Raw genomic sequence first — 20,626 nt, 5'->3', positions numbered from 1 at the left:
TAAAAGATAAAAAATAAGACAGCGTCAAAGTCATAAAGACAAAAAATAATTGCATAAATTAGAAAATTTCCATAGTATTCTAGCCAGCTGAAGAGCTGCATCAACCACAGATAAAACATCTATTTGTAGCTAAATACAAGTGAGAAGTTTGTCACACTGCATTATCTCTTCATGAGAGCAACAATAATAGAGAAAAAAAAAGAGAGAGAGAAAAACCACAAAATAAACCCAAACACTCCTGAAATTAAATTCTGTTCACTAAATTCTGGTATCTTAGAGGCAAAACTAGTTTGGATTGGAGGAGTACACTGTAAAATGTGAGGAAGTATTGATAATTTTTTGTTCCTATAAAGTCTAACTGCATCCTTGCTCAACAGCAGTCAAAATCCCACTCCAAAAATTTTCTAAAATGGAATTGTAAAGCTAACATGGGTTGGAATTGACAGTTTGCTTTCAAATATTTTTTTAAATAAAAGCCTCAAGTGAGAATGAAAAGTATCTATATTGCTCATTCAGATTTATCCACCGAACTTACGATCTGCAAGTCCATGAAGTGTGAATTTATATTCTTCTCTTAACGATTTAACCTAGTTCTCCCGTGCATGTGAAATTAAATCATTCTTTAATACAGAATTTTTTTCTTCTAAACAAGATCTTATCCCTTCTTTTTTCCTTAGCCAATACGCTAGTTCATTTCACTCACTGTTCAAAAGTATACTACAAAGCACTAACATTTTCAAATTCCCTCAACAAATTCCTATTAAAGGTGTATGACACAGGACTGTTGACATGTACATAATAGTACCTAGAAATAGTCTATTAACTGCTGTCCACAGCTAAATTATATAGGTTTCATTACTTCAAATTTGCCCATGTCACCACCTCCCTCCCACATGTTTTTAATCTTCTCCTAAAAGTTGGGTTTTTTTAAAAAGCAGCAGCTTAAAAATACGAACTTTTTGGTGCCCCTTTTTATAGTATTAGATTTCCTCCTTACCACATACAGAATTCCACATTAAGCTGGCTTTGGTTTAGGCTACATTTACATTTTTGCTATTAATTAACACTTTATACTGATTTTTAGGTTTATGCTTCTTTTCCCTTTGAACAGTGAAACCTTTTAAGAGAAGTTACTTTTCACTCTTTATATATCTTGGCAGAAGCATTCTCTGTTAAGTCTTGATCTTTGCTTTTCATACCAAAATTTTTTACCATGTTCAATAGCCTGTGTTCTATGCAGTTATTCCTTAATGAGAGCTTTTTTTGAAAAGCCTTCCACCATTTTAAAATAACATAAGCAAACTTTAAACTATCAGCTATCAACTACTTTCTACTATGAACTCCTCAGTTAAATGTCAAACATCTGGTAACAGTTGTCATCGATTATCTTACCAAGCCTGGTACCAAAAGCCTTAAATATTTTAGCCATTTTACGACATAAAAGGAATAGTGGCAGGAGGTTAATAGGAACTGACCTACTCTAGTGTAAATGTCTATCTAACTGCTGAGGGGTTTTGATAGCTGATTTTCACACAGTTTGACTGGTTCTTGAAAAAGCAGTATTACAGACATTATGAGTCAGCTTTAATCAGTTAAACAACTAACCTTTTGCTCTGTTTGCAGTTGTTCACATCTCTGCTTTTCATGGTTAAGTTCTTTTTCCAGTTGTTCAATTTGATCTCTGAGCTGCGTCGTTTCCTTTTCCAGAACAGAAGTTACCTTTAATAGCTCTTCTTTTTCTTTTATTATTTTTTCGATTTTAAACTGTAAAAAAATAACAAAAAGAAAAAAGAAAATAATGAGGTTTGGTAGTTTTTCTCCCCTTCATTCTAATCAAACAAGTGCATAACAAACTACTCCTGTGTTTGAGCAGGAGCATAAATTGTGTGTTCCCTGGTTAGGTTATTACAGTTTTCCCCTCATTCCCAAATTTCTAAAGTTTGATTGCTTTAACTGCATATTACCAAACTACCATTAGATAGCATACTTTGCCGTGTCCTGATTTATCCTCAAGTTTTCCCTCCTTAAATGCAGTGCCTTTACTGCTCCCAAGTGACAGCAACTGTGAAAAAGCTAATTCTGATGATGGCAGCTTGGTGTGAAAATGACAACTGAGTGTAGAGCTGCACACTCTCCCTAAAGCAGTATTCAAGGAATTTCTCAAGAAAAATGAACACACACAGAGCTCCCCCTCCCCCCCCAACATCTGAAAAGTAAGCCCTGGAACATGAACTGTGCCCTCTCAATACTTGAAGGGGGCTGACAAAGTAGACAGAGGCAAAATATGTAGTAGGGCCTGTAGTAACAGAACAGGGTGTGAAGGTTTTAAACTGAAACAGGATAGATTCAGATTAGATACAAGGAAGAAATTCTTTATGATGAGGGTGATGAAACACTAGAAAGAGTTGCCCGGAGAGGTGGTAGATGCACCATCCTTGGAAACACTGAAGGGCAGGCTGGATGGGGCTGTGAGCAACCTGATGGAGTTGAAGATGTCCCTGCTCACTGTAAGGGGTCAGAGTAGATGACATTAAAAGGTTCCTTCCAACCCAAATCACTCTACAGTTCCCTAAACCAAGATAATAAAAAAATATTTGAGAACTTCTTTAATTTCAGTACAAGTGCACACCTGAAAAGCAAAAATATCAGATATATCTCTGTACTAAGTCTCTTGACCCTAAATTTTGAAAACCATAAATCAAATACATACATGGATGTGCCTAGATGCAACTGACAACAGGATAAAGTGTCTGATGGCAAGGTAAGGGAACTGTACTGAGCAATTTTCCAAGAAGTAACTCAAACAAAAGTCAGTTTGAGTTTCGCTTTTGTTTGTTTGGGTTTAACTAGTGTTCAGCCTACAAACAGCAAAAAGCAAATGTAAACACCTTGACTCTGAATATAAGCACGCAAGTGTGCTCTCCAGCAAAGAATACAACATATAGAAAACTTTAAATAAAACAAGCGCTACTCCAATATACTTAGACACCTGCAATTATTCAGCTCAATCTCCAGGGCTCTTAATTTGGGCACAAATAAAAGTATACTGGCTCCAAAATTCTTTTTCCTTGCAAGAAACACCATTTCACACACACCATTACCGCCAGTTAGTTCATGACTACAGATGTGAGAGATGAGCAATACCTAGTCTTAGTTTCCCAATCCATGCTTAGTGCTATACATTTTTAAGTCTTGGTTTGTTTAACCTGCAGATGTTCTGAACTTCAACCAAGAACTACAGAACAAGCCAGAAATATATACACTACACAGACACATGCAGGTCTTTTCCTCCTAGGTTTTTTTTTCAGTATCTGTGATTGTATGTACATAGTATTTAAAAAAAAATAGCATTTAAGAATTTTTGTATCAAACCTCAAGAAGTCCAGCTTTTGTGGTCACCACTAACATATCAGAGTTTCCTTCATCTTCCATAGTGAGCAGCTCTTCAATGGGAGAAGAGGTACGAAACTGGAAAGGTGTGCTTGCTCCACGGATTTCTCCTTTGTAAGTCACGTAACAGAACTGATAAAATTCTCCATCATCATTTGGTAGGTAATACCCTATCAAAAATAAATTCATATTTGAAGCAACATTCTACACAAACTTACAAGTCTCCATCTGTAAACCGATTTACATCATCATGTTTGACTTACAGATTTCATGCTCACTGCCTCAGTATGGCACTGATATCAAAACAGCAGAAAGAAAAAGTCATCCTATCTAGTAACCTTCAACCCACAGCAATTTCTACTAGCATTTAACACAAAGACAAAACAGTTAGGCAATAGGTGCTGTATGTACACATCACCTCACATACATTAAGTAAGAGCTGCTGTTTATACATTTATGGAACAAAATCATTTTCAATCAGATGCCATGAAGTTGCATCATGACCACATTATCGTGTGACTGCTGTACAGTCACAGAATAGAGAATAAGTGATTTTTTGGCCTTGAAATACCTAAACAACCAAATACAACAGACAAAGAATAATATAGAATGACAAGGCATCTGCAACTTTACCAGGTTCCCTTTGTACATAGGGTTTTGTTGTTGTTTTGGGGGAGGGGGACTTTTGGGACGAACACCATTTATTTTTAAATGCCAAAGCACAGAAATGCTCTGAATGCATGACACCAGCTGAAAGGGGAGAGCATGGAGTTTAACAAAGAGCTTATTTTTTTAATTTGAAAACAATTATTCTAGACTTTACAAGGTAAGAATAAATCCTCTTTCTTGGAATTATGTAATACTGCATGGTGCAAGCAAATTATTTGAGAAGAATTTCTGTGTGACTACACAACTGAACTGTTGCCCACTAAAGCTTCATGCCTCTTGCATGACCCAAGTTCACACAGTAATATTTATCCATGTCAAACAATTATTTCCAGAACTACTGAGATTTTTACCTTCATTACTAAATTCAAGACCTATGCCTTACTCAGCTTAATGGTAAGAAAACCAACCAGATTTAGTCGGAATACTAGTTTTCAGATACTGTAGACAGCCTGAGGATGACACTAACATAATAAATCCTCACCCAATGCTCAGTCCAGCAGGTGATGTCACTCATTTCAGTTCTTATTTCACTCCATTTCAATTTTCTACCTTTCTAACTTATAATTAACTACACACCAACTTTTATTCCAGATTCCTGGAAGTCTTTTCACAGTACTCTTACCTACTTTTCCTAGAAATGGTAACACATTACATTTGCTGTATAAACAGCACTTGTATTGAGAACTTCACATTTCCATTAGTCTTACACTTCATTAACTGTCGCTCAGGGCATAGCATCTTAATCTCAAAATATCAGGATTCATGCTTTTGGGCCTGGCTACACTTTCCTATATAGCACTGTAGTTTGGTTTACCTGATTCAGTGCTTAACTAAGATGAAACTAGGCAGAAGCAAATGCAGAATAATCTACACCGCTATTTCAGCACATTTTAATATTGGTTCAAACAATCTGATTTTAAAACTACTGAGGGTCTTTTTTCTTGTATCTAACGTGTACTGGAGAAACAGATTTCCAGTTATTTTCTTCCAGCACACCTACCTGATCATTAAAAAAAAAAAAAATAAACATTTAAAGCATGCTGCACAACATTTACTATTTAGCTCAGATAATTAAGCTCCTGTAAGCTCTGCTGATCTCATCTCAGAAGCATTGAAATATCTTGCCAAACACAACTGGGAGACTGTTTGAATGGAGATTCAATCTTGCAGCTCTATAAAAGTGGGAATCTGTCAGGATGGAATGTAACAGATGGGACAGAGTTACTCAGTCTCTTCATGTGTGGTAAAATTTCTACATACAAAGGACAGATGGCATGAAGAGTCCTACTTTTCTAGATCACGTTTCATTTCAGTCCAATCCAATTTCATTCACTCAGTGAACTTTTGTAACTGTAAAAGAAACTAATGATTTCCTTCCAGTTTCTACGGAGCACACACACTTTTCAATCAATTTCAAGGCTATAAAACGGTTATCAGGTTATCAGGCCATGTGGATATGATCCTCATCTAAAGTACCAGAATAAAAAGAGACTTGGCAGAAGAGAAAGAACTGAACTCATCCAAGCTATCGCTATTTGCAGATTTAATAAGACAACGAGCTAATACAGTCATCATTTCAGGACTTCAATTTTTTTTTTTAATATGTTTTAACCAATAAACACACACACAAACAACGACTAAGGCCAAGTCTGGGAAGTAAAAAAGAAGTTAAGATGGTACATAAAATTCTGTTTGTAAGCAGAAAAGTATTAATTTAGTGGAGGTGCTCTTTTCAGGTGAAATTTTCAACGTGTGTAAATTTTTGGCACTTGTCATGTCCAGTGGCAACAAGTTCTGCATGTTGACTGTGCCATAAACGCATCACCTCTACCTCCATTTTGAACTTGTCACTTGCTAGCTTACATCAATGGTTCCTATTTATTTTTATATATAGAATGGTTAATCCACTCATGCCATGGGTAGCTGATTTTAGAGACACCAGTGACTTCACCTTATTTCCCTTTCCAAGCCTGAAAAACCAGGCAGAAGGAAATTTGGAAGGTCAGTTACCCCAGCTGGTCACTCCAGAAACTGTTGTCAGCACCTGTCTGAGACTACGGTGTCTGTGTCTAAACAACTGTATGGAATTCTCATCCTTCCAAACCAGGGATATCTGCTCAAGAGCTACACTACTCCCTCTTGATAAAAATGCTCTTCCAATGTCAGATCTAAACCTCCCAGGTCACAATCCACAGCCATTATCCCTTTTTCTATTTCACAAGCGTGGTTCTCATCTTTGTAACTCCACACCTTTACAGAGAAGCTATTTCTTAATTTTGATCTTTGTTGCACTTTATTTGTTCTACTAGACGTGTTTTGAGACTGCAAAGGAGAGGGAGAGGATATGACATGCACACAGTGCTGAAAATGTAGTTATACTATTGACTTGTACAGTGGTGTAACATTTTCTGGTTTGTTCTTTATTCTTTTCTTAAGAGTTTCAGACATTTCCATCAATTCCGTGTGACAAAAGTCCCATGCAACTCTATGACTACTCTGAACCTTCATGAAATCATCATCTACACTATTTACTCTGTAACAAGCATTACTTCACACTGATATGTCTAAAGTCCAGACACTAAAGACTGTAAAGACACAATGCACTAAGAGATGCCAAAATTAAAAAAGCCTGCTGATGATTAAACGAAGTCACTTTCTGTATTTTAATCGTTCCCAGCAGAACTTCTCTATCAGTCATGAATATTTGCCATTACTATGTAAAAAACATACTAAGTCACATACTTTTCCTTACAATTTCCTTGATATCTAAAATAAGACTAAAATTCCCACAGTGAAATGTTTAAAATTCTCCTCCAATTTATTTTTTTTAAACTCTAGAACTGTTATACAGTGCTCAGCACTTAAATGAACAGGTAAGTATTTAAAAAGCTGCCTAGGCTGGAAAATACAGATACATACTGCCCTATACTCACCTTGAAAAGTCAGCACACAATTAACAGTTGATCCTTCCACATAATTTTCTGGCATAGGTGACCAAAGAAAAGTGTAATAATCTCTTGCAGTACTCCAACCAACCTAAAATTAAATAAACCACAACAAAAAAATAGAAAGAAAAAAAAAAAAAAAAGAAAAACAGGGGAAAAAAAAGAGTGGGCATTAAACAGAAGAATTTGTTATACACAGTTATCATGGTCTGGCCTTTACAACATACTGTAATATCCATATTTCTACTTCAAAATGCAATAAAAAGATACTTAACAACATTTACAAATCAGGAATATTTTAACAAGCATGTCAAAGATTTAACATTAATTTTATTAAGCTTGTTACCTAAGGCAATAAATGGGTCTAAGGCAATAAAAGGATCTATATAAAGTAAAACACCAGACAGTTTTCACTATATGTTAAACTACTATTTGGTACATTAATTTTTTTTTTGTATATAAAGATACACATTTCTATATTAAAAATACGAAAGATTAATTCTTGATTTTATAGTAAGATTTTCTTAGTGTAGGTTCTGCCAATGCTGACTCTTTTTTGTCCACAGTCCAACCAGTTGATCAGAAAACAATAAGGAGGGAGAGAAAGAAGCTTTCTATGGTACTGAAAAGATCACAATTGACACTAGAATTTTTTTGACAACTTCTGCAACGCTGAAGACCAGCATTTCACTGAAATCCTTATTCTCTCATACACACATACTGTGTCTGCAAATAAAAAAAGCAGATCTACATGAAAACCTAACTCAGCTGAATCAGTGCAGTCCTCCTGCTACCTTCAATAAATATCTGCTTTCAGAGTTTTCCTAAGAGTGCACTTCTGCAAAGTGGGGAGCCACTGGCACAGGCTGCTCAGAGATACTGTGGATGCCCCATCTCTGGAAGTGTTCAAGGTCAGTTTGGATGGGGAGCTCTGAGCAACCAGGTCTAGTGAGAGGGGTCCCTGCCCCTGGCAGGAGGGTTGGAACTACATGTTCTTTAACAGCCCTTCCAACCCAGGCCATTCTATGATCCTGTGATTTTTTTCCTCTGAAGACATGTATTCCAACAGGCTTGAAATACATGCAACTAAACCAGAAAGCCAAAGCAACTACTGTAAAGCAATGCATATTAACAACAGCACAATGGTAAAGAAGAAATATATTTGATTTATTCCACTGATGAAAAATAAAATACCAAACCCTAGCAAATGCTAGGTGTCATACACTTAATCAGTAATTGGGTATACTGTCATGGAAGAATTAAGATATGGAAAGGGAATAAATTGTTTCCCAATTTGTATCAGGTAAGACAGTGTTTCAAGAGGAAGAAGAAAAAACAAAAACCACACAATAACCAAAAAAAGATTTCAGTCATCAATCATGATTTTCATTGCTTCAATATACAACACTTCCAAACTCCAAGTTTAGAAGTCCTCCTTTATAAAGACTACATTGCAGTAGTGTCTTTCAAAAGCATTAATAGCTGAGTTTTTAAAGGAACTTTCAATTAAAAAAAATTTAAAAAAACATGTTTAGATAGGCAAAGAGAACATCAGAAGTGGAAGTAATTCAATAGCAAAACAGCAATTACATAAGTATATAGCCATACATTTCATGTATGCAAATTAATAAATTGCATTAACAAAAAAAAAAGAATAGATTATTCTATAAATGTCCATTCACTTCTTCACTTTATATTAAGAAGTATGGAAAAAACTAATGTCAAAGATAATGAGTCTCTTTTATATCTTTAAAAAACACAGATTAACAACAGCGAAAACAGATTAAATTCTCATTTTCAGTCACTTGTGTAAGGCAACATTCATTAAAGAGAATCAGTGCAGATGCTCAACACATCCACTAGAATGGAATCACCTGCTACATCTTAGGCCTATTCTTAGCAAAGAAGATTTCTAAAATGTCTCCTATCAAGCAGCTTTTAAAGATGGCAATGAAATCAGGTTTCCTGGGGTCATTATTCCCACACTGATAAACACCACAGAAATAACAAGGGAAACTCTTCCAGTAACTTGAGGGGGGTATAAGCAATTTTTTCTCAATAAAAGTTCACAGGAAAAACGTTTTGCAAAAATTAGTCATGCCTTCAAATCCAACTCAGATGTTACTACCTCTTTTTTTTTCTGACCTTGCTAATTTTACTTCAGAAAACAGAAGCATATACCATTACTTGGTGTCCTAGCTAGAGCACACAGCTTTCCAAACGTAGTTCTCAGTAAGTGAAAAGTCAACATCATCTTTTTTGTTTCAGAAAAGCAACTACATCATCGTGTCCAGAACAAATGCTGTATAGAACTGAAATAATCTTTTCATCTTACTCTAGTTTTCATTTCTGTTAAAAACCAAAACACACACCCACTGCTTCTGATGCTATTTTCCTGACTAATATAATTGTTCCCTCTGATAATTAACATTGCAAAACATAGAGAAGAAACAAAATCCAGTGAACATGAACACAAAAATGGTCCCTATAGGAGATCAATTTCTGATGCAGTTTATTCCTGGAATTCTACTTTTTATATTTTTCTTAGTTATCACATGCTGATTTGTAAATGTAGTGATTTATCCTGAAACCAAAAGTTACTTTTATCAATACTCTACCTGCAGCAGTAACCGACAAAAGGATTTTTTGAGGTCATTTAAAACTTTAGCCACACTGATAAAAACAAAAAGAGTAATTATGTAGAAAATAAATAACTTTCCTGATCTGTTTCTCCAGCAGGTAGAGGATTTTTAAGTATAATTCCAATTTGTGGACTACGAGTAAAGAGAGAACTGTGACACATCAAGAGCTAGTAGGCAACACCCTGGGAAATTTACCCCACGAGTATTTCCTTTAGCAATTCCCCACATTTCCTGTCATCCATCATCTGTTTCCCCTGGTGAGGCTCCCCATCTTTCATTATGATCGTGACAATTCCATTATTTCGTAAGGGGCACATGCAAGTTATCAGCAGGTGTGGATTGCCCAACAACTCTTTGTCACTGCACAGAATTTCAGAAAATGAGGGTTTTCCCTGCTACAGGTTGCACATGTCATAATATGACAATGCAGAGAAGGAAGTATGAACAAAGTTCACCTTCCTCACAGCTGAATACATTTTAAAAGGGGAAGGTGAATATTCTGCAGCAAAGCAAGCTAACTTAGTAACATTTTTCTATCTCCTTCCTACATGATAATAAATATCATTAAATTCCACCGAGTTATTTCTTAGATGGCAGAAACAAGGAGCAAAGTCACATAATGATATGCTGAGAATTTAAAAAAACAAATTTAAGAAATCCGTGTTTTAGGCGTAGATTGTAGATCTTAAAAAAAAAGAAACCTTGTTTTTTATCAACAGGTTTTAATACATTTTTACTTCAGTACTTTATATCTTTTGTCAATAATCTCTTTAATAAGCCTAGTATGGAGTACACAGTGATTCCAAACTACAAAATACTATACTATATACATACTATACATATATATATAGTCATAAGCTTACTATACTATATACATACTATACACATATACATAGTCGTAAGCTTCTCTATGGCAACAGATTGTACTATCACAGATAAAATACTACAGCACACACTGGATGGCTCAGCAATGATTTAAATGTGATCTTTGACACAGTTATTTCTTTCAGCTCAGAAAGCAAACCAACAGTTGTCTAAAGATAAAATTTATTCATATTTAACCCTAACACCATTTAAGGGAAAGTAAATAAAGATTGAGATAAACTAAAACTAGTGGCAAAAGCTATAAAGGAAATCAACATAAAGTGAAAAATATGAAGAGAAGATGCGAATATTTGTCACTAGTCCCACAGTGAGTTTATATGATAATTAAAACCCTGTAGCTTTGGAAGCAAAACAAACAGCATTCTCAGCAACATCAGGCATATTACCATGGAAAAATACTTTCATTTTATTGACAGGAATCAGACAAGCTATTGTCTTATTGCTGATCACACCAACAAAACCTACTACAAATAATATATACTATCTTCCAGGTTAGTGTCTGAAATGGGAGAGGAGTCCAGATTTCCCACAAGAACCCATTCAATGTGAACACCTTACCTGTACTACACTGACAGGATGGAAATGGCTATTTAGATCGTCAGCCCCGTAAGAACAAGAGTTTGACCATTTCAACTGCCAAAACAGCTGATACAACTAACACTGAGCACCTGTTTTCATGAAAACATTATAGAAAACAAACAAATGCTTGTAAGAAAGATTTCAAATTTGGAAATTTCATGTCTGCATTTGAAATTCAAAACAATGAAAAAAAACAATTGAGAGAAATTATGTCCATTACAAAAATATATTTAAAATCTAATCTTCAATTATACTGCATCCTTTTTCATTTCCTTCATTTACTAGGCAGGTTCTAAAAATTTATGAAATTTATGGAAATTAGGAAAAGTTATGAAGCTGCAAGCATATTTATTTACATTAAAAATTAGAACTTTACAGCCATTAAAATATGGTAACAAGGGGAAAGATGTGGAAACCCACACTTAACTCCTGTTGAAGACTCGTGAAGTTAACCGTTCTAGTTTGGTATGAAGAGTACATTCTTATGTACCAAAATGTGAAACCAAAGTTAAAGTTAACTTCACATGTCAGTTGAAAAAAAAAAAAAAAAAAAAAAAAAAACAGAACAACACAACCAACAAAAAGTCAACTACAAACATGAAATCAAGTTCGAGTCAAAATGCTAAAGCTGATGCACACTAATAGTTTCTTACAATCAGAAATCTTAAATAAATGAGAAATGTCTATAGGACACACTGGGAAACTCTGAGCCAGGAAGAGCAAAACAGGCACAGTTTGTTAGTCCAACTTAAAAACCTGGCATGGGCCATGGCAAACATTACAATATCCAGATTCAAGCTGACAAACATTGCAAATTATAGAAGAGCTCCAACACAAAACCTTCTGAAGTTCAGAGGGAAATGAAGAATGACCTGTCAAACTACACTCAAGACTTGTCAAGCCTGAAGTCAGGTTCATCATCTGATCAGCACAGCAGCCACCTGCACTGACTGACTATGCTGATACCATTACTTTTTTAAGGAATTCATTGAAAACTCTGAAAACATTTTGCTCAGTGCTCAAAACTCAAAAAACAGAAATACTCTTATTTCTGTCAAAAGAGCACTTAAGACTTAGATGATGCAACTTTCCTAAACCAACAGAAAGAATAAAATCCACTTTGTAACTGAATTAGACATAAACTATCTGCTAGCCTGGTATTCAACACATTCTTTTATATTCTCTACATTTAATTCTCTCAAACTCCACTCTGAAATACATTGTTAAATTAGACAGCTGTGCATAAATGCAAACATTCTTGCTTTCCTTCCAGAAGTCAACCAAGAGATTAACAATCCAGAAACCAAGTCCTATTTCCACCTTCTCAATCTGTATTTTTAAACCAGAACATGACTTCACATTATTTATCCCACAAAAAATGTCATATCCAGATTAGGGTATTATGTACAATGCATACATGAAACCTCACTGTATTTAATTTTCCCTCCATGAAATGGGAAGCTTTAATAGGCCATTACAGAGTAATCCAGTCATGATATTTCTATTTCCTCCTTTTATGCAAAAAGGATTATTTCAATTTAGGACATCATAAACACTTTTCAGTCATATAAACCAATTCAGTAGCCACAGTGGAAATGCTGAAGTATAGTAAAGGTTAAGAGTCCAGCATCAAGTACTTTGCAATTTGGCTGGGCAAGTAGGGACAACCCAGCTGTCCCATAATACTCACACTAGACAGGTTCTCCTTCTACTAACAAATAGACATGTAATCATCATGGAAGTTTTTTCTTCTATGCTGCCCCACAGATATAAGCCCCTTTCTTACTGCAATGTCACACAGCAATATTAGCTTTGCCATATTTACATTTCACCCACAGCATGTTTCAACAAAATAGCTTGAAGAAAATTTGCCAAGTAGAAAAATAAATGGAGGGATGAGGGAGGGAGCATAAACAGGGAGTGCCTGTCTGTATGGCAATAAGGAGTTATCCAATACCTACCTGAGGAAAAAAATAACCATTTTATTTCACTGTATCTTCTTCAACTCTCATCTGATTCATCTTTTACAGCATGTAAGCTTTTCTAAGATGAAAGCTCTGCCTTACAAGTGCGCAGTGTAAAAATTATTTCCAACTTTTTTTTAATTCTTGAGTTTAAGATGAACATGGCAAATAAAAATTTTCCGATTTTCCATTCTGTTGAGTTTCTTTCCTTTTATAATCCCTTGGTAAAGTCAGTCAATTCACTCCTGAGATGGCGTGCCTTAAAGAAAGACCATCAGCACGGGAAGCTCACTTGGCTTTTTTTTCCCTGGCCTCAGAAAGCTGTTACACAGCTGAAAGACTAGCAGTGTTCATTCTGTTGCATTACCAGTGCCTGACCCATCTATACAACATCAGCAAGCCAAGGAAGCAAACCCAGGAAAACACTTGTTTAGCTCAACCAACTTGGGCATAATCAACGGGCCTTTACTGTAAATACCTAATACAACCCAATTAAAAAAAAACCCACACAAAAAAACTCGACCACAAACCTTTATCTGATTAAAAATTATGCCCCTTTTCTAATTTAATTAGAGTAATTTGGCAAAGCACCCTATGTACTGCAAGAAGACAATGTGTTATCTCTGAAAGAATCAAAATTACAGACAGTAGATAAGGTTCTGGATGTATGTTATACATTTTAATTATCACTGACGAGTAAGTCAGCAGCCTTTACATGTTTCACATGATTAGAAACACTTACTTTGCCCCAAACCACAGACAGAAGAGGTGTCTACGCAAAACACCACTGGGATCAGTATCATAAGAATTGATTTCTCCAAGCAGACTTGGTTTGGGCCATAACCCTGAGTTAAAGGAACATTACTTCAAAGTCACAGTAATGCCTGTGATACTGCAGCACATAATCTACAACAGGCAGCTACAAACACCAAGTTCTTCTAAAACAACTAGCAATAGGAAAATGAAAACATCTGGGGGCAGTGAAGCTCATACCAGAGAAAACTGTATGTGTTAACCAGTGTTAACACTGACATCCCATTGATGAGATATACTTTTGAACACAGGCATCATCAGCAAGTAATGGTATCTAGATACCAGTTCTGAAAGAATCAAACTGCACAAAAATTTCAGAACATGAACATAAGGGAAAATACTTATTCAAGTATTAAGTACACCATAGTAACATTCAGGCATAGACATTGCAGAATAAGTAAACAAAGTCAAACCTTGGGGATTTTAGTATGTCTGTGATCACCTTATACACCACATGCAACTCTGACTTACCTCAAGCCACGATACTTAAGCCTTCACTTCAGACATGGCCTTGCTACTCATGCTGGGATTAAAATTGGTTATACAACAGGAGCCCTAAGATTGAGACATTCTCGGGTAGTAGGTGGCTGCAAAGCACTCTAGATTCTTTACAAACGGCCACAATCCTAAAATGTTCCCTCAATCCCAGCCCTGAAGAAGTCCATCTCTGCTGAATGTTACAAACACGTGCATTAATTTAGACTATCGCAAACATATGGTATTTGTTACAATATCAAGATACTACCAGGATTTTCAGTTATGATTATCTCTTGTTGGTTGTACCTCTACTTCATAGTTTAGAGGAATGTGTCAAAATGACATTGAAAGAGTGCCTAGACCATCGGATCAACTTCTTCTATTAGGTATAAAACAAAATATAGAAACACTATGAATTCCCTAGAAATAAACCTGTTACATATGCAAATTACTGTCCAAAGAAATGTATGACAGATCAAAGAATAACAAAGCTACTCTTTACTTTAGGAGATAAGCATGAAAATGCATTTTAAAAAGAATAGGTGGGGTTTAGGTGAACTATTCCCTTGCTACCACATCTCATGAGAACTAGCAACTAGTACAATCTTTTATTTCAGAATTGTTACCAGCTACTGGCTACTTTGTTATGCCAATTCTGTCTCTGACCACACAAACCTACTGAACCAAATAGTTCTAGAAAATTAATGACGCTTGGAACAAAATGTTAAAATTTCTTGTTGAAGGTAACATCACATAAACCCAGATTATCCTTCTCTTCACCTCCTATAGAAACAGCAAGTAATGTTGCCAGTGACTTTCTTTTTTAAGCAAAGTATTATTTACTTGTTTTTCCAAAGAAGCAAACAGAATCATTCTAACTCACAGATACAGCAAGTTTCAAAACATTCTGTATTCCAGTAATTCTATTTCCAACTATTTTAACAACAAGACATACTGTTGTTACACACTGCACAGTCCTGTGTCTATCACAGCCAGCTGTGATGATTCCATGCCAGAAGAATGGTATTTCTATATTCATGTGGCCAATAACATATCCAGATGTTGTGTTGTACTTCAGAATGTCCGTATATATGAAAGTAATTTTTTCTTATCACTCTACAACAACATCAGGATATGAAATGACTCACACAAACTGTACTGTTATTTGCAGTCCAAAGGAGACTAAATAACCCAGAGTACTATACAAAGACATGTGCCTTGATAAAACAGTAACACCAAGCTGTTTCTTAAGTCTCTATCAAATACAATGTTAAACTGTGTTACAAAAGTTTTTGACCACAGACGATTTAATTCTGAGATCTGCTATAAATCAGGACATTGAAAAGACAGAAATTAAGTTCCATGCAAACACAGGTACTGCACTGACACACATACAGTAGCACAGGTGTGGCCTTGTAAATACCGAGTACTCTCTCTAAGCAAGCAGGTAATTTTTGTGTTCAGATAAGTTACTAAGATCTTCCCAATTCCCAATAAGTTTTTCTGTATGTTAAGTTACCAGAACATCAAGTCACCATTTTCAAGGTGTGCATATTAAAAATGTGGAAATTAAGACAAAAGTATTTTCTTTTCTTGTCTAGGGGTATCCTGAGACAGTCAATATCAAAGCATGTCTACAACCTGTCAATATCCTAGAAGAATGGTAATGTAGGTTACTTAGAAAAATATATCAACTAGAACTGAGGAACAGAAAAGTTTTGATGGAATAGTTAATTAATGACACAGCAAGACCAAAGTCATTAGCTTAACATATGTAAGATTGATTACCTGCTGATATTGCAGGTTGTTACAGCATGCTTGTCTCAGCTAAATTGTGTCTTCAGAAATGTACAAAGTATTATGATACACCCCACAAACACCTACACCTTTAACAATACTCCCTTGATGCAATATCTTTATAAGGTCCATAAGAGCCTTTCCCTGTGCCTTTGGAATACAGAGTAAACCTGCCTCTCTTGTGCACTGAACATTTGACAGCTCTATTTGCAGACATATCCTCCAGACAGAGAGGCAGACACTGCTTCCTAGAAACCAAGCAGGTTTTTCAAACACTTCTTAAAATCTGGACATTATGTATTAATAATGCAAAAAATATCACTCCACCATGTGGTATGTTTTATTTTACTGTGAAATACAGTTGTGAGATATAGCTTTCCCTAACTGGAAATCAGGACTATCTACAAGACGGACCAGCTTTGCAACCAGATGTAGAGGACACATTACTCATTTCTAAGGTTTAGATTTGGTTTACTTTAAAGGCCTCTCCAGATTTTGATTAACCAGAGATGAGTAGAAACAAATAAAGACGTTTTGGACCACTCTAGGAATACAGATCTCCTATGAAATCAATCAAGGATGGTAAGTCTTTTTAACTTTGACTCCACACTAGGAACCATCCAGTTATTCTGCAGGGAAACCCTCAGTAGAGGAAAAGCTGATCTCAAATTCTAGTTCTCATAAAACTGCATGAACAGGCACTCAGGCTCAGGATGTCCATGCCAAATACTAGACCAGTACTTATCTGAAAAAAATGCCTTATTCTTTTTTTGGTAACATGCAAGGAGATAAAACTGATTTAGCACTTGATTACAGATGACTGTCCAGAATATCATAAGAGCAAAAAACACATAGCAGCAATGACAGACAACAGACTTGAAAACATGCATTTGACTCCTCTCCTGTAGGGGACAAGTAAGAAAAAGATATACAAAAATAATAAAATATGCATATGCAGAACTCCTGCTGGGAAGCATAGTATCTTTATTATTGTACCTCCTGCATCTCCAAGTTTCTGCCAGATGTCTAATCCCAAAATTACTGTATGCATTCACATAAATCTAGCTTGTAAAAAAATTGGTATATCAGAAATAATTATCCTATACGAATGTTACTCTTTCAGTTTATGAACACTGGGTCTTCATTTTTCTAAACAATATAAAATTACTTTCTTGGGAACAGTTTTGAACCTGTTACTGCCACCACGAAGAGCATTCTGCTCATTATTACTGAAGTTCAAGATTTAGTAACTTGAAGTTATCAGAGTCTTAAGTTTTACAACTTCAAATAAGCTGCTCGTAAGAAGAGAATTCTAAAAAAGTTTGAAAAAGAAGTTTCAATTGTCACCCCACATTAAGCAGCCATGCCAATAAAGCAGGCACAGCCCTTCCCACACACCTTCCCAGTCCCCTTGTTTCCATCAAAGTGACACCAGCACAGCTGCCCATTGCACCACACCGTGATCAAACTGAAGAACCAAACCAGTTGTGAAATAAGATGGTAAAAGCTGGGGGAGGAGGGGCTGTATTTTCCCAACAGATCACTTCACTGATCTATTTCACTGTGCAGCTGCAGTAACAGCTGAACTAGCAAAACAAAGGCAATAATATAAAGATACAAATAACTAATATCTACTCAAGGCATCATTGTAGCTGAAGAAATGCACTTGCACCCTAAATAAAAACCATTCACTTAAAAATGTACCTAATATTTTACCAAAGATATTTTTTCAGTTTAATTAAAAAAAAAAATCTTATCTAGCCAGCACAGCAAACAAAACAGAATAGTACTGAAGCCACTGTGCCCTAAAATTCAACAAAAATCAACATTAGAACCAAAAACAAAAACAAACAAAAAAAAAAACCCATAACATTCACAGAGCGCAGGAAGAATCTTACTTCATACTTATTTTCTATACCAATCTGAAATTACCACTGCTTGTTGATGGCTTTTGCTGAGTTTTTCTGATTTTTTTTAAACTAAGTGCCTTTTCCCTCTGTCTACTATTCACCATTACAACACTAGTTACTCTCTGTGCAATTTCAGGCAAAGGTTAAATGACACCAGCTTGAACAGATTTGTTTTCTAAGCAAATTATGCACTTCAAAAAGACAAGGTGAACTTTACTCTCTCGACATGAACAGTCTGTGAATTGACACTTTGAGTTCTCTCACAGAAACCCCACTTTCATTGCATACGAGGCCAATTCTGAAGGTCATTAATTACTGTTCTCATAATTAGTCTGCTTTTGCCTTTTGTTTTCAATCACAGACTCACTTTACTAAACATGCATCGCATCCTTTGTATGTGTTTTAGAGAGGTAAATGATAAAACTCCTGCCTGCTTTCATCACTTTTCAAGCCACCTCCAGGTTGTTTGTCATTTGTCTGTGAACAATCAGTTGTCTAGAAGTCACTAATTTTTACACTCAGATCACAGTATAGTAAAAATTCTATAATCTATCCCAAAATTACTACATTTTTACAGTTTATTTTACTGCAAGCATTACACATGCATATTTGTAAATATACATACAGTTAGAAAGCTGGCTCCATTTAACTCGTGTACTGTAACTACACTGCGTAACAAGTGATATAATAATTAAAAGAAAGCCATTTTTATTCTTTTCCGATCTTCCCTTGTGCTGATAAGAATTAGGCAAACTGGAAATTCAATTGGGGAATTCCATTTAAAAAATCCAGTCACAAAACACTGGTCTTAACCTCAATCAATTCCGTGATCTGATTCACCACACAAGATCTTGTTTCACATAAAGAGGAAGCAGAAAAAACAAACCACCCTGCATAAAAGATGTTTCTTTTATGTGGCAGTGGCACTACCTTATGCCAGCTCAACAGGTTCCTCAAATGACTGCCAAAGCATTACCTGCCTCTGTAAAAGTAGCACAAAGTAGAATAACCTCAACAGCTTATGAAATCTGTCATCACAGTCAAGATGAAATCAGATACCTGTACATTGTACACAGCACTTTATGTAGTCACTGAAAAACTTTCCCACTTCTTTTTTCTTTCACCTAATTAGTAATTCTAGAGTCCTGTCTGACTGCCTCCCTCACTTAGGCCAACAGTTACAGATTGTAACAGAGAGACAAAGCAGTTACATTCACATTTCAATAATTTCAATATGCTTATGTGCAATATAAACAGAACTTTCTATGATGTTATGAAAAATACTTTTTTTTACACTTTATGAATGCCATTAACTAAACATTCAAATGTGCTCAGTTCCATCCCTTGTCAAAACTTTGAAAGTAAGACATATATACACTTACTTTTAAACACCTCTTACTAGGGAATTGTTATTTGTGCGTGTTTGTAAGCTGATGCCTCCTTGTAAATTGCAGCACAATTTAGTGACTGCACCATCATTGCATATAGCATTAAAAATGTTTCTGCTTTGTTACAGAGCACAGTACTTCTATGCTGCAGAGAAGTAATTTAACTTGACTAAAGACTCACAATCTACAGAGTACAAGGAAATCAAGCATTTACATTTTTAAACAGGGGACACAGTTCTACAGGAAAGGTCCTCTGGTACCAAATTAATACGTTACTTTTTTCCCCTGCCCACCGCCAAAGCATCACTTCTTTAAAGCCTGAATTAAGACTTCTATTAAAGAAAACTCAAATAAGGAATTTAAACATCATCTATTAGGAGCTCTACTGACAAAGATACACAAATCAATGTCTTAACTAGAAGTAGATATAAGACTTAATAAATTTCTAATCCCATGAATGGAACTTTACTAACCTTTAAAAATATCTCCAAATATCTTCTTTTCAAGGATCTGTTTTGAATAATTTTAGTGATCTATACTGTTCAGGCTGTTTTGGCAACAAAAACCTGACCCACATCCCTGACTAGTTATCTCCAGCTTAGTTTTCATTCTTTGCACACACATTTCACACACACAGTCTCACATTCTTCACACAGTCCTGTTCACAATGCCACTCTGTGATCACACATCTCTTCTCAAATCATCTCCATTTAATTCTGCACACATTAAAGCTTCCTTTATTCCAGCAGACTTCCAGTGTACTCATTCCTCTAGTTTTGATCTCCAGGTTGGTCTTTGTTACAAAACTGACACTCTAACACCACTTAAGCAATGTTTAAGTTAAAGTTTATGAAAGAGCTTTTACTGCTATTGAGATTTTTTTTTAACTTGTAAGAGAGCAAGCAAACATTTGAAAAATAGCAATAGAACAAGAGAAACTTACCTTGAAAATACCAACCCAGTCTTTCTGATGAGGATGGATAAACTGGGTCAGAGTGTAGTGACATTCAAGATGTGTGTTCGGAAGATAACTTTTCGCGACATTTTGAAAAATCACATGTGCAAAATTGGAGGTTTGCAAAGTGCTGGCTGAAGACGGAACTTCTTGAAAGGATGACATGATTATCTGTAACAAAATTGTAGAAATTGTTACTTAAATATAGTGGA

The 20,626-nt window shown here is 35.5% G+C and overlaps 1 protein-coding gene across 4 annotated transcripts in view; it reads right to left on the bottom strand.

Moving 5' to 3' along the window:
• Nucleotides 1-20,626, bottom strand: part of TAX1BP1 (Tax1 binding protein 1) — a 55,789-nt gene that overhangs the window by 32,178 nt on the left and 2,985 nt on the right. For all 4 annotated transcript variants that reach the window (XM_085050983.1, XM_085050986.1, XM_085050985.1 and 1 more), the window contains exons 2-5: nucleotides 20,403-20,585; nucleotides 6,993-7,095; nucleotides 3,373-3,560; nucleotides 1,606-1,764 (exon numbers count right to left, since the gene is read on the bottom strand). In XM_085050983.1, the coding sequence (XP_084907109.1) occupies nucleotides 1,606-1,764; nucleotides 3,373-3,560; nucleotides 6,993-7,095; nucleotides 20,403-20,579 (627 nt within the window). In that variant the 5' untranslated portion in view covers nucleotides 20,580-20,585. The remainder of the gene's footprint in view (nucleotides 1-1,605; nucleotides 1,765-3,372; nucleotides 3,561-6,992; nucleotides 7,096-20,402; nucleotides 20,586-20,626) is intronic.

The sequence above is a fragment of the Lichenostomus cassidix genome, chromosome 2, assembly GCF_008360975.1.
Source record: "Lichenostomus cassidix isolate B80296 chromosome 2, HeHo_3.0, whole genome shotgun sequence".
NCBI classification, from domain to species: Eukaryota; Metazoa; Chordata; class Aves; order Passeriformes; family Meliphagidae; genus Lichenostomus; species Lichenostomus cassidix.
Note: the sequence above shows the minus strand (reverse complement) of the source record. Positions and strands in the feature narration are given on the sequence as shown.